Source organism: Argentina anserina, chromosome 3, assembly GCF_933775445.1.
Source record: "Argentina anserina chromosome 3, drPotAnse1.1, whole genome shotgun sequence".
NCBI classification, from domain to species: domain Eukaryota; kingdom Viridiplantae; phylum Streptophyta; class Magnoliopsida; order Rosales; family Rosaceae; genus Argentina; species Argentina anserina.
The window spans coordinates 12095620-12121633 of record NC_065874.1 but is presented as its reverse complement, the minus strand read 5'-3'; the positions used below and the strand labels follow the sequence as shown (position 1 = coordinate 12121633).

General features: G+C 35.7%; 2 protein-coding genes and 1 pseudogene across 3 annotated transcripts; all 3 read left to right on the top strand.

The window, feature by feature from the left end:
* Positions 1-3357: 3357 nt before the first annotated feature.
* LOC126787771 (F-box/FBD/LRR-repeat protein At1g13570-like) lies at positions 3358-4367 on the top strand (annotated as a pseudogene).
* A 3323-nt stretch (positions 4368-7690) lies between these two features.
* Positions 7691-9924, top strand: LOC126789163 (uncharacterized). Its single transcript, XM_050515258.1, has 2 exons — positions 7691-7998; positions 9410-9924. Exons 1-2 carry the CDS (start codon positions 7755-7757, stop codon positions 9721-9723), a joined length of 558 nt encoding a protein of 185 aa, XP_050371215.1. The 5' UTR covers positions 7691-7754; the 3' UTR covers positions 9724-9924.
* Positions 9925-17468: 7544 nt separating this feature from the next.
* On the top strand, positions 17469-19857 carry LOC126789158 (E3 ubiquitin-protein ligase RMA1H1-like). Of its 2 annotated transcripts, none has more exons than XM_050515251.1 (2): positions 17469-17645; positions 18921-19857. In XM_050515251.1, exon 2 carries the CDS (start codon positions 18932-18934, stop codon positions 19688-19690), a length of 759 nt encoding a protein of 252 aa, XP_050371208.1. In that variant the 5' UTR covers positions 17469-17645; positions 18921-18931; the 3' UTR covers positions 19691-19857. The 2 variants fall into 2 exon arrangements, with proteins under 2 accessions (XP_050371208.1, XP_050371209.1); XM_050515252.1 differs by lacking the exon at positions 17469-17645 and adding an exon at positions 17673-18385.
* The last annotated feature ends 6157 nt before the right edge of the window (positions 19858-26014 follow it).

The window sequence follows — 26014 nt, the reverse complement described above, 5'->3', positions numbered from 1 at the left end:
AGCAGGGAACAAAATTGAAAATGAATTTATGATTCAAAGCTACGGTCTAACTTTGCCCAACCAAATAGGATTCCCATGAACACATAGAAGAACAATAAAGTACTCCCTGTGCAATTTGAGTACTCACCTGAGTTTTGCAAAGATGGGGAAGAAACAAATAATTTGCTACTTCGTTGCAATATCACCTCCTTCACATAGATGAATTGGTGCGGTGGTCAAAGTCAATAAATAAAAACTACCTATTAGAATACATATATTATGGTGTATAAGTATATTTTATATTAATTGTATACCTCTGTCAGTATTTCCCCACATGTGAAGATATATGAGAGTAATATATTATTAAAATATTAAGAGAGTTTCTCCTAAAATGAGTCGGAGGTTGTTGACTAAATGAGTCATTTGAGGTATTAATTTATTAATAAATTTATCACAATATGATACAATTGTGCCGAATATCTCAAGTCCCCACCCTACGCACGAAACACCAAATTGTGGGGTTGAGAAAAGTGGCCTTTGCCAGCTTTTCTTGTAGTGTTAAGAACACATTACCGTGAATTGTATGATCCACCTTGAATAAGTCATGCATAAAATAAAGGTCTTTGGGTGTGCGGCGTGCGGCGTGCTTGTCAAGGTTTGATTAAGCTGATCAATATTGTGCTGCTGATAGTGGTTCCTCAGTCTTGGAGGTTGATGGTCAATATGTTAATAAGATGATGTAAACAAGGTAAGGAGTTCAAAACGAGAATGTAAGGAACTGACGTCTATTATCATTTGATCTTCTTGAAGTTTTCTAACTCGAAAGTCTTGAATTCCAGAAATGGACTCCCAAATTATCTATAGGTATATATATATATATATATAATGAATACGTACATACATATGATACAAAGCCACAAGGGGTACCTACATGTGGAAAATGTCAAGTAAAATGGTCATTTTTCATCATTTTTGCTATCTAAATTGTGGGGAGCGACCGGAGCTGTATCATATGTACGTTCCAAGATTGGAAAATATTGACGGACTTCTTTGCGATTAAACATCTGACTTTGTCCAAAGTCCAAACACTGATTAGTATAAAGTAAAACCCTCAAATATTGAGGGCTAGCAATACTATAGAGTATAGACACATACTAAAATCAGTAAAATGGTTCAGAAAGCCTGCCATGTATTCATGATTTTCTTGGTGATCTTATTGCCATTGTTCTCGTCCAACATAGTCCATGCTCGTAAAGTTTCTGAAATGCCAACTACCAGTAACTCTCTCTCTCTCTCTCTCTCTCTCAGGATTTTCTAGTTCTGTATGCAAGAGTGAATGCTGAAAAAATGGGCCATATTATTACATATTAATTAGTGACCATTCAGCCATTTGATCGAATAGATCATTCATTTTCAGTATAACATTTTATCCGGCTATTAGTATTTGCTTGCACAGATGAGATGGCCAAACAGGCAAACAGCCAAATAATTTGTTGATGATGATTCCTGCAATTCTTGCCTTATTCGGTTGCATATGGACGCAGAATGTATAGAATATAGATATATGGACTTCTTTACAGATTTTTTGGCCATGACTTCTTATTTCCGTTCATAAGAAAAAAAGAATTCTGCCCAGATATGAATCGACTCTGCTGAGCAGATACGATGGAGTGCATCTGTAGCTCACATTTTGGTGTTTTGAGGATATATGAAATTAGATATATATATATATATATATAGTAGCAAGGGTAAACATACCATGCATGCTTTCTCCAATCTTCTTGACTTCTTATAAAGCATTAATTAGTCTCATTGTTACGATTGCAGAAGAAAAGGCTAGGCTGCATGCGAAAATGGGGATCATTACAGTGAAGAGGATAGGCGTACGAGTACCTTCTACACCTAAAGATAAAGTAGGGCATTGAAATTCAACTTCAGTCCAAGATAATGATATTGCATTGCGTACTTCAGCCGTTTCACAAAATAATATTCATGGCTCATTGTTGTATGAACATTAACGAGTTATGTGTAATTTCTTGATAAGCAAGTTAAAAAAATCGCTAGGCGTTCTTCCAGCGGACTACTATCTTAGAGCGCCTAGATGGTTAGATGACTTTATAAGTGGATTCATATTTATATTTATTTTAATAAATTATAAAATTATGTAAGATCTTGTATCGACTATAATATTTCTTCAGTTAATGTGATGGATGATTTTGTATATATTTATCTCTTTCTCCAAGTTGTATGTCAAACTCTCTCAATCTCCAAGTTGTATGTCAAACTCTCTCAATCTTTAAGAAGAAGACCTATGACATAATATATATATATATATTATTCCGATTATAAGATAAATGACATTATATATTGATCTATTTTCTAAAGAAATTGAAATTTGCACTTCTAGTTTTACGTTCTACAATCTACACTCATTTGTTTTTTTGGTTAAAACTTATATAAAAAAATAAAACATATGTTGCTAAAGACAAAATTAGTCATACTATAGAGGAAATCAGGAGTGCTGTATTAGATGTGCAAACATATTAGAAAAAATATTTTCAAGGGTTTTTTTGTCAATGTATTTTTACCACGATATACGTGAGAGTCAAAAAGGGGTAGAAGGATGCATTTTATGGAAGAGCAGCCGCAGCACTAAACAGGCCCGGAGCCGGAGCCGGAGCCAACCGTCGGTGGGGTTTAAGTTTCTCTGAAACCTTTTCGCTCCCTATCTCTGAGGTATTTTCTTGCTTGAAATCTTACATTCATAAGTTTTAAGTGAACTACGACACTGCGCATTTCTCGCTTTGTGTTTGTTTAGTCCGTATTTGGTTGTCTTCTCTTTTTGTTTGTCTGTTTTTACTTAGACTAATGCTTTAGACTATTGATTCATATATGATGATGAGTTTCTATAAAACTTCAAACCCCACTGTTTCAGATCTTCAAAATTGATTGCATCCATGGGTTATCGGTAGTTCAAGAAATAGGTTTAGAAACTGCGTATTAAGTTTATTCAGTGGTTGCAATAGAAATTGTCAAATTGAGTGCATAATGTATCCATAGAGATATAATTATATTAGTCATAATCCTTTTTGCTCTCGTGATATGAGCATGGGATAAACTGATGTTGTTGATGACAAGAAGATTACAATTTATTTGATAATTTAAAGATAAAACAAAAGTAAAACCCTGGTTCTTAGTCCATAAGATGATCGGATTCTCACTCTATTGCTTGCCAATGCACGTTGCCTCATGCTACTGCAGTATCGTGATCTTGATTGATTCTGGTTTTGGTCAATTGCTGTTAAACTAAGTTGATCCATTGTCAGTGCTACAAACAGGGAGGTGATATTGAGCAAAAGGGCCCAATTGGGAATGGAGATGAAACGGGATAGAATTAGCAACTTACCAAATGATATCATGGAAACAATACTGTCATGCTTACCGCTGAAGGATGCAGTGAGGACAAGTGTTCAGGAGGTACAAAGCAGCAATGCTTCCTAATCTTGTGTTTGATTTTGAGGGTGTCGCTCAGCTCACAGTGATACTACCTTTGTGGACATTGTTGATCATGTACTCTTAGCTCACATTGGACCCATACACGAGGTCATTCTTTTTCGAGATCATTTTGCTAGGAAAGACCTTGATAGATGGATTCTTCATCTATCTAGAAACTCTATCAAAGAGTTCATACTTCTTCATTGGGGGGAGCAATACAAGATTCCTTCATGTTTGTTTTCTTGTGAAGATATAATAAATTTAGGGCTATCCTGCTGTTTGTTAAAACCACCATCCACTTTTAAAGGGTTCAGGAGTTTGAAGAGCCTTACCTTTGATCTTGTTTTCTTTCCCTATGAAGTGTTCGAGCACCTCAGTATTGGCTGTCCTTTGCTTGAGAGCTTGACTTTGATGTCCTGTAAGTTTGATGATTTCGACGCTATCCAGATTGACGCACCTAATCTCAAATTCCTTGATGTTAGAGGAGAATATTTTGATGTTTCTCTGGTGAATACCTCAAATCTGGTTCATGTCTCCATTGGGATGGAAGAATTTGAATTTTATAATTATAAAGCCGGGGTTTCTGGACGTTCTAGCAATTTGGTCAAGATTCTAAGTTGCCTGCCTCAAGTTCAGAGGCTCAATATCTACTCTTGGTCTTTAATGTATCTGGCTATTGGTGCCTTGCCAGTAGCACTACCCAGACCATGTCTGTATCTGAACTATCTTCATTTATATCTAAGCGTAAAATTTCAGTCTAGGCGAGCCTCAGTGCATGCAAAGCTAATCTTGCAGACATGTAGGGTTTGTTGAAGTGCTTGATGAATACATCTGTTTTTCCTGTACCTATATTTCGTACCCGCAGTACCAAACTGATTATCTAGAAAGTTTCCTCTTCGCTATGTACTTTGTTCTTCTCAATGCTATTAGTTTACACTGTTTGGCAAAGATTTTTCAAGATTGTGGTAGTTTAAGTGTTCTTGTGGACGCATGGAATACCCAAAACACATTAGTCATTCTTTGGTGAACTAAATTCATGAGATCTCTGCTCTTGATAGGATGCACCTGTGCTTGTAAACACATTTTAAACTCGGAACTAGCAAACAGGTTTGTCCCGTCTAGACGTGCCTGAGGATTGAAGTCTCAAAGATAATATGATCCTGGTGGGTTCTGGAAAAGTAGACAGCCTGTTTGTGTGGCGTTTGGAGAAGGGTTTCCTAAAGATAATAGGATGGCAAATTGAAAAGGACATTCACCAGGCTAAGAAATCATAACTATGCCTCGATTGTTTCATCAACAACAAACTTGGGAAATACTTTGCAGATAAAAGGGAAAATGGGGGGGGGGGGGGGGAAGTTGGTTCCACTGATAAACGTAAGAGCATCTCCGGTCAATTATGCAAATCGTACACGGATACTTATTGATAGCAAAATTTTCATTCCAATCAATTAGTCAATTACCAGAGTTTCTTTTCAGTATACGACGTGTCTATATGTACAATATGAATGATCGAAATTAAGGCTGTGTTTGGTGCAGCTGGGCTTATTAGATAAGCTGACTTATACTTATTTCTGAAAATAAGTAGCTGATAAGTAAAGTAGCTAAGTGTTTGGTAAACTGGCTTTTATAAGTGACTTTTAGTGGCAGAAGTAGTGGCAGAACGTTTAATAAACTCAAGCTGGCTTATGCTTTTAATTGTTAAATGACTAATTTGGACATTTAAGATAATTTTTAGTTAATTTTAGTTTAAAACAATGCCTGAAAATATATGGCATATTAATATTGGATAATTTTAAAATTATCTTAAACCAATATACTCTGATATTGATAATTTGGTTTTGATTAGGATCATGTCAATACATAAATACTCAATCACGTGCATTCATCAAACTTTGAGCAATCATGTCTCTTAATATATCAATTTTTTGTGCGCCATGATGATTTTGTTCATCATCATCATCTTCTTCTTCATCTCCACCACCTTCCATTTCTTCGTCTCGGACAAAATGTCTATCACGATGTGCATATCTTCGGATATAATTATGAAGTGTCATAGTAGCGATGACAATCTTCACTTGTTTCTCGAATGAATATCCTTGCATGTCTTTTAAAATCTTCCATTTTTTTTCCAAACTCCAAATGAGCGTTCTATAACTCCTCTAAGTGAAGAGTGTGCTTGGTTAAATAGTTCTCTTTTATTTCTTGGTTCTCGGCCATGATATTGTTGGAAGTGTTGTGGTGGCCACAGCAAGAAGGTGACAATCATGGAAAACCTTCATCAAGTAGTTTCATACCTTTTATTATGTAAGGCCTAAATCAATACTACAGATGCAGGCATCAGGGTAAATTGCTAATGAGATAGCAAAAAGAAGTGATATAAGAGCAACTCCAGTAGAAGTTTACTACCTCTAGTAAACTTTAGTAAAATTTTTACTACCCCCAGTAAATTTTATTTTTTTGCATCTAAGTTGATTTTTCTCCGTTTTAAGGTGTGCTATGGCCTTTAGAAATACTGTTTTTCAAGTTTAATACCCCCAGTAGAAGTTTACTACCTACTACCTCTAGTAAACTTTAGTAAAATTTTTACTACCCCCAGTAAACTTTATTTTTTTGCATCTAAGTTGATTTTTCTCAGTTTTAAGGTGTGTTATGGCCTTTAGAAATACTGTTTTTCAAGTTTAATACCCCCAGTAGAAGTTTACTACCTCTAGTAAACTTTAGTAAATTTTTACTACCCCCAGTAAACTTTATTTTTTTGCATCTAAGTTGATTTTTCTCCGTTTTAAGGTGTGTTATGGCCTTTAGAAATACTGTTTTTCAAGTTTAATACCCCCAGTAGAAGTTTACTACCTCTAGTAAACTTTAGTAAAATTTTTACTACCCCCAGTAAACTTTATTTTTTTGCATCTAAGTTGATTTTTCTCAGTTTTAAGGTGTGTTATGGCCTTTAGAAATACTGTTTTTCAAGTTTAATACCCCCAGTAGAAGTTTACTACCTCTAGTAAACTTTAGTAAATTTTTACTACCCCCAGTAAACTTTATTTTTTTGCATCTAAGTTGATTTTTCTCCGTTTTAAGGTGTGTTATGGCCTTTAGAAATACTGTTTTTCAAGTTTAATACCCCCAGTAGAAGTTTACTAGAGGTAGTAAACTTTAGTAAATTTTTACTACCCCCAGTAAATTTTATTTTTTTGCATCTAAGTTGATTTTTCTCCGTTTTAAGGTGTGTTATGGCATTTAGAAATACTGTTTTTCAAGTTTAATACCCCCAGTAGAAGTTTACTAGAGGTAGTAAACTTTAGTCTTGAATTCCATATAGCTAGTTATGAACTTCATGTCCTAAACATTTACCCAAATCATGATACTCCCTTTTGGGTTTGAGCCACATAATATCTAAAAGGAGTGATTAAAAATAAGATGTCCATGTATATAATCAAACATATCTAGGTATGAGATTTGAACCATGTTCTGATACGAATCATAAACAAAATTGGAGCCACCCAGAATAAATTTGAAACCATATTTACAACAAAATTGCAGAAATCTGAAACTGAAATTGTTAATAGACTTACCCCAAATCAAAGATGTGTTACTGATTCTTGGATCCTTAATGCCATACCGATATTGCTTGATGAACATAAGGGAGAGGGCTGAGATGTTGTTCAAAGTGAGAGAGAGAGAGAGAGAGAGAGAGAGAGAGAGAGAGAGAGAGATGGGGAGATTGACGAACAAAGTGAGAGCAGGCTTGGGTGAGAGGATTGAAAGGTTTCTGTGGTAATTCGTTGTAATTGGTTGAAAGAGATGAGGGTACTCATCGGGATTACGAAAATTTCATTAAACTACAGTGTCCTCCGCTACAGTAGGCACCGCGGCTTCTGCTTCTAAAAAGAGGATAAGGGCAGCTTCTGCTTTTCGAGCTTAAAAGCACTGGCTTTTAAAAACAGCAAGTGAGAAGCTGATTTACCAAACACTTCTCTTAGCTTAACTTATAATCACTGGAGGTAAAAAGCTTTACCAAACAGAGCCTAAATGACTTTGTATAAATATACCGTGGTCTCTACGTATAGAGTATTTAAAATGGGTAAAATTGCGCCGTACTTATTATGTCGTGCGTACAAGAATATCCCACGTAAAAAGCAAACAGCGAGGAGGGTCAAAGTCGTCTTTTCCAACCATTTTTTGTTTGTCCTCATCTACACTTCCCTCCCCACTCCCAATCTCTCTCCTCCTTTCTCTATCCACATCTCCCTCTCTCTCCGGAGCTCCGATCCCCTGCGGATATGGCCACCGTCCTCGAATCCTTCCTCGTCCCTCGCTCCTCCGCTCTGCCTTCCGCCGCGCACTCCCCGATCGCCGACTCCTCGGTCTCTTCCATCACCGGCCGCCTCGGATTGCCTAATTACTCCGGCCTGAAGGTCAGTTCCGCGCTCCGGACCTCGCGCTCCGCTGGATCTCTCAGTTACGGTCCCGCTCGGCGCCGCCGCGGACTAACCATCTGCGAGGCTCAGGACACCGCCGTCGAAGGTCTGTTTCGTCTTTCCAGCTTTTTTGTATAAACCTTTGGATTCGTTTTTACGTATTTAAACGGACTTGGATGATCGACTTGCTTTATGTGATTAAGTGATTTGATTGTTATATTCCAGCTTAATGATTATGTATTGAATTTGAGTTTTAGGTAGTTATGAGGTGATAGGTGAATTCGTTTAGTGTGTAAAGTGAAGGTTTCGAAAACCGAAAGGAAGTGGTTTCGTCTGTGAGTAAGTTGATGTGGTTTCTGTTTAGGAAGTTTGAGGAATCAAAAGTGATAGGATTGGATCGGAAACAATTTGTTGGAGATTGAAGGTATGATATGAATTTGAGAGATGCTAATGACTTTAGGAAACCGATGAAAAGGTGATTCTTGGTTGGATTCACAGTTGTTTTGAGCTTATGAACGGAAGGTACCGCGAAGTAGGAACCGAGGATTTACCTGACAGAGAAGCATGGAATGGAATTTAGGGTCAAGCTTTTCTCTAGTGAACTGGATTCTTGTTCTGGTTTGTCAAAATTTTGGGATTGAATCCATCAAGAGTTATATGGACCTACTTCTGAGCTAAAGGCAAGCCAGAAGTGAAACTGGCAAGGGCTTATTAATGCTGGAAGACAGAATATAGCCCAAAGTTAGTTATCGGAGTCAGTGATCGATAATATGGAGATTGGAGCAGAAAATAAATCCAGGGATATCTCTGGCTGGCCTAAGTGCATAGCTCTTGGCCTCTTGAGTTATTTATCATATGAAAGAAAAGTTAAATTAAGAAATTTGTACTGCATTAGTCTTCAAAAGTTTCTAGTTATTGCGGTAAGAAAGTCCGGTGGTGAGAAAGGTCTAGTCTGATGGCTTTGTGCTGTGTTTGTGGTAACTTTTTTAGTAAAGAAAATAATAAGAGGATGTTTGAAACTTTTGGGAAGATGAAGCTGGTGAATGGTTTGAGCTTATGTATGAACTATGATGGAGAATTATTTTGAAATTATGCTTATGGGTATCTTCAGAGTCTTAGGAGATTTCTTTATGCTAGTTGTAGATTCAGGGCCACATTGAGTAGGGTTCTATTAGTCTTATGCAATTAACTACCAAATGCCAGTTACATGATTACTCTTCATTATTAGTGCTGACTAGAATAAAGTACAGACTTTCATAAGGGTTCAAGACTTCAAGTGTATTTGAAATGGCAAACAAATATCTGTTACTGTTATGCAAAAAGTGAAGCTTAAATATTATATAGTCTGTTGAATATAACATAAATAACTTGATAAAACTAAGTTGTGGCATGGAGTTCATATAGTGTACATTGTGTAATTGCTATCTATCTGAGTGCTAGTAATTATTTACACATTTTATCAAGTTCTTGTAGATATAATTTCATTTTGATGTTATTTTTCTCTTTTAAAATTGCAGTGCCTGCTGTTTCTGATGCAACATGGCAGTCACTTGTGCTCGATGCTGAATTACCTGTTTTGGTTGAATTCTGGGCCCCGTGGTGTGGTCCATGCCGTATGATCCACCCTATTATTGATGAACTGGCAAAGCAATACGCTGGTAAGCTTAAGTGTTACAAAGTGAATACTGATGAGAGTGCTTCAATTGCAACCCGATATGGGATCCGAAGCATTCCCACTGTCATCATGTTCTACGGTGGTGAGAAAAAAGATGCCGTTATTGGGGCTGTTCCGAAGTCTACATTAACCACCACCATAGAAAAGTTCTTGTAGAAATGGTAAGTAATGAATGTCTTTTCAGGAGCTAAGTCGTGTCTTGTATCTGTTCTCTTTTTAGATTCTCGCTTTCTCTCAGAGTTTAGATACTTCTCTCAAAATAAACTGTTGTCCTCTGCTGTATAGTTATTTGGAAGAATATGTATCTATCTTCCATTTTCAGAGAATGCTAGTAATGTTATATCTTCGTCACTCGAATTCCTCTTTTAAGCGGCAGTTGGTGCAGTTCCTACTTACTAAATGTTTAGCAATCCTTCCATCTTCGTCAAAATCACATCTGATATATTACTCAATGTTCTCTTCAAAAGAACACCATGAAAAGTTTTTCCCGGGATAAGATCTTCGCGTCCATTGAACCAAATGCTTTGACCAGGCCTTCCACAAAATTTTCAGTGAGGCAACGTTAGTTCTGAATAGGGCTGGGTACGGGATGGGACATGATGAGGTTCATTCCTCTTCATCCCATTCGGGATTAATTCCGGTGGAATCGTGACGGGATGGGTTAAAATCCACCTCTCTAAGAAGTTGAATAAAAACATATTTTTAATTTTTCATAAACAAATTAACATTCAACAATGAAATTTTAACAAAAAAAATGCATATGATGTTCAAATAGTATCATTTATCATTATTATATAACAACTCATAACTTGAGAGTTATTAAGAACATAAATTAGTTTCATTTTGGCACAAATATATAAGAATTTTTAAATTTTTATTAAATGTGGAACTAAATAGGACTTAAACTATTCGTCCAGCGTCGCATCCCATCGTAATCAAACGGGACGAGATTGGAATCGGATTGATGTTTCTAAATTTTCATCTCGTCCCATCCCAACAAATTTCGTGATGAAATCAAGACGGGTTCGGGATTACGAGAATTTATGCCCACCCCTAGTTCTGAAGTTGGGGTTTATTGGCAGTTTCATTATCAATGTGATTTCCATTTGCCACATTTTTCCTTGCTATTCAAACTTTCGAAGGAGCCTAACGGGGTTTGTGGCCTATCTTTAGTTCCTCGGAGAAAATTTACAGGCTTTGTATTATTTGACGTCTAAGTTTGCTGGTCTGTGTTCTGTTTGTGGATTATGCATAAATTTGTGGTGATCTTCCCTTCTCCGGGAGGCTTCGATCGTGTATGATGGATCCCTATCCATTGGCAGTATTAGTGACGTGACCGCAATCTGTAGTTTAGTTTTTCTTTTTGCCCTTTTATTTCTATATGCAAGCGTCATTCTTTGAACTAATTCACCACCTTATTTGGTATAATTGCTGCTGTCTCATGAGTCATGACTAAGCTAATACTCTATCATCAACACTGATGCCTTGGTCGTATCCTAACAAATAATGATGGGGTATTTAGTTTTACACTCATTTTTAACACATACTTTTAAAATAAACCCACATATTATTTAATTCTAATTTTCTCTCAAATATTGTCAATTAAGCTTATAAATTGTCTTCCATTTTAAAAAGAATTACATAGGTTGCAACTATTTAAATCTGATTAGTCAACTGTAATAAATTAAATTCTCTTTTAAATACTTAATTGTAGATTGCACATTGACTCATTATTATTGCTAAAATTATAGAAATTATGTTTGTAATTTTAATTTAAATCAAGGTAGATAATGAATGTAATACTTATGTTTTGGTAATTTAAATTATCTATCTTAAAAATAAATTTTTAAAGAGAAAACTTGAAAATTGGTAGGTTGTTATTTGCAGCACTAATTTTTCTATATTCATTCATCTCTTTATAACCTAAAATAAAGGTAGAAGTTAACATTGTTAACCTGGTTAATAGGTATGAGACAACATAGTAAATATATATCTCTTTTAATTTCAACCTAAAGATTAAGAGCATTTTCATTACATAGGGAAATTTTATATTGTACATCTTTTCGAGGAAAACTTGCATATATATAATTTTAATGTACTTCGTTATTAGATTTTGTAGTGTATATATATATATTACATATGCTTCTCGTTCCAAAAAATAATATTATAGCTCTTACAATGGATTTATGTTATAATATATCTAACATGAATAAAAAAATTATTCAAGAACAAAGATGTGTACGTATCTCACAATAAGAATTTCTCATATAATCTTCGTTTTACTAGTTCATATTGTTTAAAAATAAGAATTGTGTAAAATTTTACAAAATTGGATAAATTGATGGAAGAAGAAAAATAAAGAGATACGAAAAACTTGCAAAACTGAATAGCCTAGTAATGAGTATATATATATATATATTGAAGTTAGTAATATGAATTCAAAATAATGAAACAATTATGGACGAAATTCATTAATTTCATATTCAAATGAATGTAAAAATTTAAAAATAAAGAAATAATTTAATATAACTTAAATATTGATAATAAAAAATTTTGGGTATAAATTAAAAGAAAAATTATGTGTAAATATATTTTAAAAAGAGGTTTTAATATTGGGATATATCTAATTTTCTCAATAATGATACCCACTTACCCAATGTATGTTGCGAATCTTTGAATTTCTTCTCCATTGTTATCTTGGCTTCTAGAAACAATATCATATCAACAGTTATGCCAAGTGTCGTCACTGTCGTGTCAACTATAATGTGATGGAACATACGCATGGCTCTGTGTCGATCACCTGTCATATAATACTTCGTCGGAGCTGACATGCCTGATTACAATATATATGGATAATAGTTTAGTCGGCATATGCAGTCGGGAATAAGTTAATGAATTCCAAATTTTAACGGTCTTGTCTACCTTTGATTCAATCAAATCTCTCTCTCTCTCTCTCTCTCTCTCTCTCTCTCTCTTTCAAAGTCAGAAGACGATGAAGGCTTTCATTTTCTTCTGGATGTTCCCAGCTCCGTTGGTATATGATATATCTTGAATCTTCAGTAGCAATATATGCATCTTGACACCAAGTCTCACAGTCCATTACGCACGTAAGATAAGGTAAGAAGAAGTATTCTCCAATTTGTTTGGTTCTTCGTTCAAATGTCTCGGTCGACAGGCAGGAAAATCAAAGTAGAAGGGAACAGCTTTCTTGACTAATTTCAACTTGTTCTTTGGTGTTTCACAAAAGAGGGGAATAATAAAATAAAATAAAAAAAACTTGTTCGTTGCTGGATTCGAGCATGTCAGATATCAACTAATTTTTTTGTTACTATTCTTCATACACACTCTTAGAAAATCAAACTTATGTGTTTGTGTTAAGGTCGTCCGGCAACGCAGTTTGGTATAATCTCTTGTTTTAAGCAAATGAATTTCTCGATTTCTAACATTCAAATGAAATTGTGAACTTGTGACCTTGTGACCGTACCTTAATCACATATATTTGTATAATTGAGAATGATTAAGAATGCGTAGAACTGCTGGCTACTGATCGACACCAGGTTGCAAGTCTACGATTAAGATAAACATTACAGTGCACTTTGGAATGTATGTCATCATCTGGTTATTGCTTGCTAATATAAACTTGATCCAAAAGTATAAAAATCTAGGAATATTTGACATGTTACATTTCGCCCACCAATTATACGTGGAAAGAGATGAGATCGAAAGTTAGGACAATTACGTGTCTTCTAAATCTTCGGTAGCAAATGTTAAGCTAACTTCTGCGAATGAAACTTAACTCCAAGTTTAAGAATGTTTAATATCACATGTAACATGAGAATGAATATGATATATGAATTTCATTATCAGCTCCAAGCTATCATGGAGACATGGCGACTTATCCCAAGTTTCTTAACCAAATGAATCGATATCGGTTTATTCCGTTAGCGGTATTTAAGCTCAGAGTGGTGTAAAATAACATTGTTTTCTGGCGACTTCGGATTGTCAACTATATAGTGGTAGCGGGATCATTGTTCACTTAATATTATGCCTGGATGTGCAAATGACAGTGGTGCTCTACGTTAATATTGCTCTTTCTCTGTGGAAGACTAGCTAGCTGAAACCCTTTTTAAATTAAGTTTCGAGCTTAATTTAACCACCCTGCCGGCATCTAGAAGACTTAGATACACATCGATCAAATATCTGAAGAGTACTAAATTATCCAGAATTGTCCGGTAATCAGAGATCAAAAGTTTGGCAAATACATGCATGATCATTGGTTCCATCTTTGTCTATCTTTTGGATATGGAGAGATCATTAAGTCCCATCTTACTCGTTCCAAATTCCAGTTAAAAAGAAAAACTAGTTTGTGAAATTATAATCATAATGACTGTGAATCCCAACTCCAACCCTGAATAATTAGCTAGAATGAGGTGTATGCATGCATATACAGGTTTCAATTCGTTATATTGAGCTAGCCTAGCGACATCAACCTAAATTGCTTAATGATTTGATTGTTGGCTACTTGTCTTGGATAAGATTGAACGTGGATTAGTAGATAAGGAGGATTGCGACCTTTGACATTCAACTGTATTCGAATCTTATCCTTTACTACACTCACCATCACCGATCCAGAAATATATGAGTTTCTGGTATGATTGTGAGTTTTTGGTATGATTTATGTGTACATCTGAACTAGTTTGAGGGAGATATTTGAACCTTACACGGCTTTCGTATATGAACTTCTGTACATATAATATTTAGTGTTGTTAACGTAACTTGATCTGGAATATTAGCACCGATCGAGTACTGACCGACAAAATTATTCCATTCAGTTCATGGAGGCATTCGTCATGTTATGGAATCTTTTCAATTGTGTACATCCATTTGAAAGGTTTGAAAGTTATGGATTTTTAAGGATCTTCAAGCTTTAAAGACACCAGAGTTTGGTTTGAAAACTAAATGGCGCGGCGTCACAAATGAAGAAATACTTATGGATCTTCTGGAATATATTTTTTCCAATAACTTTTTGTTACTCGATCGTTAATTTACTGATCGAAATAGTCGAAATGAACAAATTGCATGGTATAAGAGTAAATAAGACGTCCACAACAGTCCACAGCTTGCCAAACACTTTGTTTCACTGCAGATTTAAGTAAACGGAAATACGGAATAAGCAAAATAAGGTGTAGAAACAGAAAAAAAAAACTTATTATTGGCCTATTAGGGATAGTGACCGATACTATTTGTCCGTTGTTTCTAAAAGTTGTCTACCTGCCCAAACATTTTCCATGCACGTACTTCTTTTCCTGCCGATGATTTGTCCAATTTCATATTCTCTAAACGTGGTGCTTGGATCTCAAGAAAACCCTGACGCTTTGAGCTAGCAGCTTCTGGAATCAGGGGGTGATTGGTTAACGGTTTAGAAAACTTGGTTGTTATTTGTTAATTTCTGGAAATGTTTGATTTTTAATCCCAAAAATTAAGGTTCTAGATTTTATGACCCGCCAAAACAAAAACCACGACTCAAAACCAGTGTACGAGACACTGTGTGACCATGGCAACCAGACCCATGAACATCGCCGTAAACCCTAATGGCTCTGCATCGCATCTAGGGTGGTTTGTGGGGGACTCAAGTCCCTCTAAGAATTAGGAAAATAATTAATTAAGTATATGTCATATGTTCATATGGTGTAGTTTTGTATGTTTGGTTTTGAAGTTTTGTTAATATCAAACCCACCTAAGATCAAATCCCAACAAATGCAAATTTTTGTGTCTATTTTTCTATTTACTTCCAATCTTCCTTGATTTCTTCATCATGTAATTAATTTATTTTATTTTCATTGGGCATTAATTTTAATTAAGCTCTTTGATCATTTCTAAAAACATTTCTTTGCAATCGACTAAACTTATGGTAATTATGAATGGAGTGCTATTTTCACATCAACAAGATATACATCTAATAGATTATAGTTAAATATTTTATGCTTTACAAATTTTTATCACATCGTTCGTTGAGTAAAAAAATTCAAGTTCCTCCGAGTTATGAATTCTGGATCCGCCATTGGCTCTATACACACTTCGAAGGCCATGAATGAATTAATATTTAGTATCATTTTCTTGTTTCTCAAGTTTAGCATAATCCCAGATCCAAATCCACATGCTGCAGACAAAGACTAGAGGAATTAAGGAGATAATATATGGTCGATCCTAGTCAGCAAAGCCATCAAGATCTCAAACCCTCTAGGCCCCGTTTGTTTAAATGGAATGTGAGAAAAAGAAAATGATTTCATTTCATTTCCAGGCTAATATATAAATTGAAAAGGTTTTATTAATTCTATATCAGTGTTTGTTAGATATCAGAATTTAAATTTAGAATTATTTTAGTGAGTAATTAGAATGGAATATTTAATTAAAATTTTCATTAAAACTCATTTATAAGGAAAAATGATGCAATTTAAAAAGAAATTAGTTTTTACTGATGGAAATGGAAATAGAATACCACTTCTGGGTAGGTAAGTTATTTTCAGTTTTAAGAAGGAGTCAATTTCCAGTCAAATCATATTTTTTATTTTTATTTCAATATTCAATTACAACCAAACAACACTTGAGCATCAAAATTAAAATAAATTCTTTTTCTATAATATGATTTCTGCCGATCAAACGGGGCCTAGGGTTTTTCTATAAACCATGCACGAGTGATGAGTCACAACCTTCTCGATGGTCAATGTTTAGATTTTGGTGTTGCCGTGTTGGTCATAGCCACCTCGTCAGTGTAAGCTGATTTGTCAAAAACAAGGATTAAGATTCACGGACAGCCAACAACCCTGTGTTCGCCGTCGTCGTTTTTTACATGACCAACATAATTTTCTCTCTTCTAGTTCCATCATCATGGCGTTTCCTTGGTCAAGAAAACGATGAAGCTCTGCTTCTTGTTCCTCTTCTTCTAGTAAAGACGTTGTTCAGACTACAGAGGAAGCTTCTTAGAACCAAGCACATCGATATCGGTGCCCTTGTAACAACCTTGCTGGATTTCATCTATAAATCATATCGGCTGCCTAATTGGATTTTTTAACTAGACAAGCTGGCTGTAATTTTCTTGCCTAGGTGGAATATATATGTCGTACATGTCTGAAACATTTAGAAGATCGAGCCGACTAGATATATAGCTAGGACGTGATGATATATACGTGTTTTATTACTCTATGCACTAATGACCGATACTTTCCTAGAATTAATTAAGAACCTAAAAAACAACTTCACACCTGATCGAAACCGTGCATTTTCTGAATGAACATCTAAGGATTTGTACATAAAAGTTTTAAGACGGTGATTTATTCAATATTATTCAATTTGTTTTAATGAAGATGCATGCATAGTTCATTATATGACCGGCGGTGTGGGTCCTGTTTTGTTTCCAATAGATGGTGGCACTGTGCCATTATGTGACACATTTCTATGCTTAACATTTTGACATCTACTTATTTGACAAACTACATTGGAGTCTATTAATCGATTGTACAATAACGATGTAGTTTGATAACTAATGTGCATGTGATCGAAGATGGCAGTTAACGTCATAGCTGATGGCAGTTAACGTCATAGCTGATGGCAGTTTACCCCGTCCATAGTGATTACAAGAATCAAACTCATGACCTTAAACTGCTTACACTTGGCAGACAATTTGATCTAATTGAAAGAAAATTGGAAAAGAAGAGAAGAAATTAAAGAAGCATCCTTTGGAGAAAAATGATGTTACCTATTGCCCTTGGGGTCGAAGACGTTGAACTGAAACCACCAAAAAACAATCTCACTCTCTCTCTCTCTCTCTCTCTCTCTCTCTCTCTCTCTCTTAACATTGTTATTTAAACACTCCCAACCAAACTCAACCCACATAACAAATCACCAAAACTCTCTCTCTCTTGTTCTGTAAAACCCTCTTCTCCTATCCTTGTTTCGCTCTCCATCCATTATTATTCTCTCTCTCTCTCTCTCTCTCTCTCGCCGCAATTCGATTCTCTCTTTCTCTCGCCTCTCGATCTCCCTTCGATTTCACTACTCGGGTGATCAGCTTTTTCTTGGTAAGCATTCTCTCTCTGATTCCTTTTCACTTTTTCTTGATCTGTTTCTGCAATCTGTATGCCAAAGTTCTTGAATTTGTGAGTTTTCCTTGATTGGGTTCGCTTTGTTCTCATGCCTAGATCAATCATGGGCCAATTTCTTTTGTTGGGATTTCGATGTATAATCAGAGTTTTCTTTGCATTCGTCAATGGAAGTGATTTTTTGTCGGGGCAAAAGTGTTCTTTGAATCTCATCATTTAAACCCAAGTAGTCGATTGCCAATCAATGGAAAATTGGGTAATTTAGGAACTTGAGAGATACATGTATGAATAAGTTATAGATTACTTCATTAGGATTTGTAAAATAAGCCTCGTACGCTTCATATTATGTATCAAGTGAACAAGGTATGTTTTGTTTAACCAGGAAATTGTATTAAGAGGAAAACAAATTGGAGTCTTGACATGCTGATAATAGCTTATGAACATTCATAGTTGAACAAATCAGGTCATCTATCTCTCAGAAATCAGACATGAGGTAGAAAGGCAAACAATTACTATTAGGTTGGATTGTTGGAATTGTTTTAAACGCTGATGTGTTTAATGTCAATATTACCGGCAATATTCACCTAGTACTCTGACCCATTTGCCTTTAGGTCTGGTTGACTAGTTCTCATTGCAAAAGGAGCGACTAATAAAGTTTAGTGAGAAAATTTGGTGCAAGGGAGAATGGTCTTTGATAATAGAGGTTTATGGGAGAAACAGTAAGTGAAAATGAGATTACTACTATGATTATAGTCATTCTTTTTCAATGTTTGGTACCAAGCTAGGTAGGGTCCCTTAAAACTATTATTCTTAGTTGATAAGAGGGTTGGAGAACCATTGTTCTTTTCCCTCTAATTTAACACTATGGAGCCAGTGCCAGTTGATGCTTCTTTATCCTTTTGTGATTTTGTTACTTTAAAGTTGAACAACATGCACTAATTTATACGATTGTTCCTTTGTTTTATTCATTTCTGCTTTTCTAGATGCTTAGTGTTTGTTTAGAAATTTGGCTGGTGAAAGTTGTCAGTTGCATTACTGGCATCTTGAGTATGATATATATTTCTTTTTCCTAGGGAGGTGAATTTATCCAGATACAGCTGTTTTAGCAATGTTGTAAATACTTTTGCTCTTGGTGTTTGAACTTGCATCTCTCTCATTACACTTGCTTGCTTGGGTTCACTTGAGTAGGTATTAATTGGTCTGCTCTTCTGGTTTGGATCAGCTTACTAATGTTATTACCTTATTGTATTACAGAACACATTACTATGGAACAGAACTTCTTTGAGCATCAGGGACACTTCGAGTCAGATGGAGATGTTTCAGTCAAGAAGTGGAAATCTATGCCGCTCCCTTCTACAGTCTCAGACAATGATAGTGGCTGCTTTGAGTGCAACATATGCTTAGATTCAGCGCATGAACCTGTGGTGACACTCTGTGGTCACCTGTACTGCTGGCCTTGTATTTACAAATGGCTTCAGGTTCCAAATACTTCTGATGAACCAAACCAGCTGCAGCAAACATGTCCTGTTTGTAAGGCTAATATATCCCCATCCTCAGTGGTTCCCCTCTATGGCCGTGGTACAGGTTCAAAGGGAAAGAAACCCAATCTGGGTCTGGTCGTTCCACGTAGACCATTACCTAGGCTGGACACTTCATCTACTAGCCCTACATCACCTTCAAGACAGCAACTTCATTCAAATTACTTCCATACACAAACTTATCCACAGTCGGTTTATGATCAAAACAGCCCTAATTCTGATGGAGGTTATGCCACAAGTTCAGATTATCTCGGCAGTACAATGTTGACACATCTATCCAATCCAACGATAGGAATGGTGGGAGAATTTGTGTTTGCAAGGATGTTTGGCAGTTCAGACACAAATTTGTTTCCTCATCCTTACTTTAATTCATACCCGTCCAGCAGTCCTAGGATGAGGAGGCAGGAAGTTCAGCTTGACAAATCTCTTAATAGAGTCACAATCTTCCTCTTCTGTTGCTTTATGCTGTGTCTTCTCTTGTTCTGAACATATTCTTTGGTAGGTTTGCTGATGTACAGTTGTAAGAAATGGCTATCCATTTAGATTAGACATACTTTTAGAGATTTTGCACGAATCACCCTTGTATGATTGGAGACTTCTGTGCATATAATTTCAGAATTTCTAATGCTAAATTTTTTATTTCTTTCTTATTATCCACAACTGTTTTGTCGTTCATTCTTATTTTCAACATTCTAGTAACTACATTGCCAAAAAAAAAACATTCTAGTAACTCACTGGTTACTTAGAACTTCAAACTGAATCGCCTAAGTTAGCTTGGATTATCATTATATAGTCAATCTCTCCACTTTCTTAGCTTGGATAGTTTTTTATTTTGGTTATAATCGGAGGGTACAACTTCCAAAGAGTTTCCGTTGGCTCTATTTTACCAGCGCGCACAGTTATGACTTTGAGCTGTATGTTGCGCCTACATGTCGACCCTCACTTAATAAGTATACAACTAACTATATGCAAATAATGCAATACGTACAACATGGGAAGTTTTTCATCTTTCATCCCGAAAAGAAATGCCTGAAATCTTACATCTCAATTTCACGTTGTATCTCAACAACTTAGTATTCAGTTTTTAGGGCTGTCGTCCCTAAGCTTATTGAAGTTAATTACATCCACCTTATATTGGTTAAAGCCTTAAGGGCACGTTTGTTACCCCGGACTATCTAATTCCGGACTAAGTCTTTGCTTACTCCCGGGCTGTGCTGACTCAGATTAGAGTACAATAATTCCTGACCCATGTTTGGTGCAGTCTCGGACTAACGAACAGAACTAGCAAAATAATCTAGTCTCATGTTTGACGAACCACCAGACTAAATCATTTTTGTTACTGAAATAATTTTTGGATTATAACAAGTCTTATTCAATAATAACAAAATATTTCATTAATAACACATGTTCATATAAACAATCTTCTTGATTTGCATATTTCCTGTAATAATTGGCTTACAATGGAACAACCTTCTCACATTCTTCACATTTCCTAATATATGATATCCACAAACAAGCCAACAATCTGTCAATTACAATGACCTTGATGATTATAAGTTACAAGTTCATACATAAGTAAGCGACAAATTAATACATACATAAGCCACCAAAATAAAAATAGAGTAATTGTTTACACATACAAGTCCATCATTAAAAGTTGAATTCTCATTTAGCATTTTTACATGTCAAGCAAGTTAAAAGACATGAATGTTTATCTAACAATACAAAAGGAGCTCAACTAACTTGTTTCGGTGGTTTGTCCAACATGTGTTAAGGCGGCAACTCCCCCAAAAAGTGTATAGTCAGAAACTAAGTGCATCGAAAATCAGCCCTTGCAGCAGCAGCATCAACATCAACATCAGCAAGCATTTTTTCAACATATCTTTTCCTTGCTTCACCACGTAAGGAAATGAACGCATAAATATGTTGTTGCTTTTCTAAGATATATTCCACGGCCTTAATTTGGTCATCAATAGAAAGTCTCATATCCTCAAGTTCCTTAGCAATATCATGTCGGTCTTCATTACCTTTCATTATAGCATATGTGACCATTTGCATTATTTTTCCAGATTCTGCAAACAAATTATCCAATGCAAGCATGACTCGATCCTCATCATTTCTTTTCCTCTTGTTTTTACTGACTTGGGACTGCTGGCGACATTCCTTGTTTATTGACATGAGACTTGTGTCATTATCAAGATCTACCCCATCACCGTTGTTGCTATGATCCTCCACCATTTCAGTAGGGACTTCAGCTACACTACCATTTGCACGATCATTCCCAAAGATGTTGGCTAGTCTCTCAAACAAGGGATAAGATTTGTTTCTCCAGCCTGCTGCATTTTTGTTGTTCTATGGCATATGAAGAAAATGAAACAACCAAATGAGCAGCCATGAAAATCAGTAAGAAATCAAATGAAACAAGTAACATCATTCAATGGCCAATCATGCATAAACATCATTACCTTCACATAAGTCTCCCACACTTCATTATTATCAACTTCCACACACTTTTTAACATCATTCCATGCAAATCCACTCTTGTTTATCATGTCATAGATGATGCTATAATCCTTCTTAAGTTTCTTCAACTTTGATTCTATGTGTGGACTCACCTTCAAATTGGAATTAGGACATAAATCATTCAGAGCATGCTCTATTTTCATCATTGTACCAGATTTGAAAGTTCTAGTATCACAACGTTGTCCACCAGCAATAATTGCATCAAGCATGTTCAACAAAGATTCCTCTTCAAAGTTAGTCCATTTGCGGCTTTTTTGGTGTTTAGAGTTATCACCACCACCTTCCATACTGAGCACACATACAATAACTAAGCATATCAGCAAATAAGCAAGACAAAGCAAGCACATAACCATATAAGCATAATTGAGAACTCAGCAAATCAATCAAATAAAGCAATCAGCAAATAATTCAAACTCAACGTTGTCAATTATATTAACATCTTCCCCGTTTTGCGTCTCAATAGGAAATACTGCATTCTCCAGCGGATCCACATACATTTCTCTCCTAATCAAATTGTGTCTGTAATTATACGACATTGTGTCTGTAATTATACGACATTGTGTCTTTATTGGATAAAATGAATGACTCCTTAGTATTGCCCATCTTCCTTTTAGCATTCCAAAACAACGTTCTATCACATTTCTTGCCTTTGAATGCTTCGTGTTAAAGTATTCCACATGATCCCTAGGCAAATTTCTACCATCCCATTCTGATAAATGATACCTTGTTCCTCTATATGGTGCAAGAAATCACTCACCATTCGTATAACCACCATCTACAAGGTAATAATAACCTAATAGCCACAATATAAATTCTATTAGTGTGAGTCAAGGGAAGGAAACAATCTGATTTTTTTTCTAAACCTAATAGCTTTACCGGCGGGAACTCTTAATCCATTATGCCTAGTGACTGCATCATGAAGAACCCTAGAGTCAGATGCCGAACCCTCCCAACCCGGTAAAACAAATATGAATTGCAAATCATGAGAACAAACAGCAACACATTTGTAGCAACTTCACCCTTTCTTGTTCGATATCTTGGTTTGTCATTTGCAGGCACACGTACTCTAATATAAGTCACATCTAGTGCCCCCAAGAAATTCTATTAAAACAAAACATTATTAAGTTTATGAACTGCATTGACACAAGGTATAATTCATGCTTGAAAAAAAAAACTAAAATCCCTATAATAAACAAACCTTAAAACACTTCCATCGAGGATCTGTGCAATCAGCAAGAACCGGATCGGGTACCCTCAACAAACTTCCTTGCAATCGTAAGACACCTTGTAACACTGAATTGAAGTACATACTAACTGTCTCTCCAGATCTATAAAATCTACCTCTAATCGTACGATTTTTCACATGATGGGCAAGTGTATGTATAAAACAACACACTTGCTCTTCCACTGACACCAATCCATCATTCTTAATCCTCCCATTTGTGCGCAACAATTCACACAATAGACCAAAACACCTTCTATCCATTCTCAATTCGTTTACACACTCATTGTCACTATTACCTATGATATTATCTAAATAAGTCAAACGAGTTTGATGTCTTATCAATGAACGATTATTTAAGGCATGTCTTTCAGCATGCCTTCTCCTCAAATTAAACAACTGTAGCACAAGCATAGTGCAAGCACACATGGTTTGTAGGTGCCACAACACCACCAATAAGAGCAACAAAATTTGTCTTCGATCCATTATCTATTAATATTCACAGGAACATAATAATCAATGAACTATTCACATAAAAAAGAACATAATAATCTATTCCTAATCACTACTGATAGAATAATTACCCCCAAAGACTAATTGCAACAGTGGAGAATTCAAGACTTCAAATTTTATAATTTTTGATGTAAAAACCTGTAGTTTGTAGAATTAAACCATACAAACCATATCCAGTAGTTATACATAGCTCTTAGAGCAAGCATAGTAATCGAAATGCATCCAGTAGTTACCTTCTTAGCTTCTTGTCTTTGTCTGAAATGCACAAAACCCCTCTGTTTTTGTTTTGTGCCTTCTTTCTGCTACTGCTGAGATTGGTGGTAACACCTGTCAAAGAGGTATTTATACATAGGTCAATCATTATCCACAATCTGAAGTTCTTGATACAAGACATATTTATACATTGCTGAAATTATTTTTTAATCAATGAATAGAATTGGCAAACTGAAGTTCTTGTTTTAAATTTCCAAAAACCTTCACTGAAGTGAAGACCAACTAAAACTGAATCTCAGGAGCAGGACCAATCTATTTATATAATCCAACAAAACAAAAATAAAAATTAAATGTAAAGCCAAACTAAGAATGGAAAATCTATTTGTTTCATTTCTATGTTAAATGAAAAATCTGTTTGTTTTATGTCTTGTCCCTGTTAATAGCCTGATTAGTCTCTATGATATATAGGGTGATTATATCATGCATTTTGTACCCCTCCCTCTGCATCCTTGTTCATAACCCATCTTAGTTATATAGGCTATTCTTATTTAGAGCTAACTAAAAACCAGTTATTAGGGTTTAGACTTCCATTATTTGAGATTAGTTCCAGAATTCTTACTAGTAATCATGCTGCCAAAGGCATTTGCCTGCAAGAACAAAAACACATTGCTATATGATTTTGCCTTTGGAACCTTATAAAACCACAATCATTTATGCAAGCCTTACTTGGGGATATGTCCTTTAAAAAAGAAATTCTTTTACTGTTTTCTGGGTATTTTCAGCTCTAGTGTTTCAACATGTTTGAAGAATGATTCTCAAACAGTAGGTGCTCATTGGATTCATCCATATATAACACAGACCATGATTAAACTATTTTATTTTCAATATTGTTCATTCTCAAGACAACTTTGTCAAAATCCTGACAACTTGTACCATGTTTGATTGATATTCCATGGGGGGAATTGTTTGGATTATACATCCTTATAACTTTTAGAAATCAAGAGCACATCCCATGGTTTATGATAATGATTTTGATGTAAGAACTAAAAATGAATTAGACTGCTAAATTGGGAGTTTATCATTATTTATTACTGTTTTTGTCTTTGTATATTCCTGCTATTTTGGATCTTTATTATCATTCATTTATCATAGGTTTATTGGACTGGTTGTTACCTAGTACATATATCTAGCTATCTTTGGAGTCTTTGTAGACAGCTTTTTCGGTTAATTTCCAGTAGCATATAAAGAGTTTCTTTGGGAGTACTTAGCTCAGCACTCAAATAGATTATTCCTACCTAATCTTAAAGCTTTTACGTCTATGCTATTGTTTGTTTCTATTATATTGATCAATGGAAGTCATTATCTATACACTTTCCAAATGTTGATACTCTTAGCACAAATCAAAAATATATATGATAACCTTATGTAAACGTTCTGGCTTATTTAAGAGTTGGTTAACAATTAACCTCTGTAGTCTGGGATGCTCCAGTAGTTAGTTTAGCAAATGATAACCCAAATCAGAAACCAAATTATAACCCAAATCATAACTAGATCAAACATTTCCAATGGAAGATAAAGACTAAGAACTAACTGGAGATGAGTCAACGATGGTACCAAGCAATTGGATCGGACGACGATGCACGGGATGAAGGACCACAAGAGCTCGGGGATCTGCCAAGAAATAGATGAATCATTCTCTATGATGGTCCAGAGAGAGAGAGAGAGAGAGAGAGAGAGAGAGAGAGAGAGAGAGAGAGAGAGAGAGAGAGAACCTGGTGAGCAAAGTGATCTAGGCGACGTGAGAGTGATCCAGAGTGAGGAGGCGAGGCGAGGAGGATCCAGAGTGAGGAGGCGAAGCAAGCCGGATCTAGAGTGAGGAGGCGAGGCGAGGTGAGGGCGATCTAGAGTGAGGAGGCGATGAGGCAGTGAGTAGGCGAGGAGATAATGAGGAGGCGAGGTGAGAGTGACTGAGGAGGCGAGGTAAGATTAGGGCGAAACGTGTGCTAGAGAGTCCGCCCAAAATCGGGGCCTCTCTGTAATCCGGAAAATAAGAGACGCGCAGATTAGCTAAGTTCATTAAAGCTTAATCCCGCGTGTTTCCAAACATAGGTTTCAGACTAACATGTTTCACTCCATAATCCAATCCCAGCTGATCCGGGGTAACAAACATAGCCTAAAGGTGTGCAAGAGTCCCACCATCATATTAAAGGGTAGTGACTGTTTTTATTTTTGGTGAGTAGGGTGTGACTATTTACAAATGAACATTATCGCGATATCGGTGGTATATATTATGTGATTTTTGGTCTAACTTACTTACATATGCCAAAGGTTGTACAACA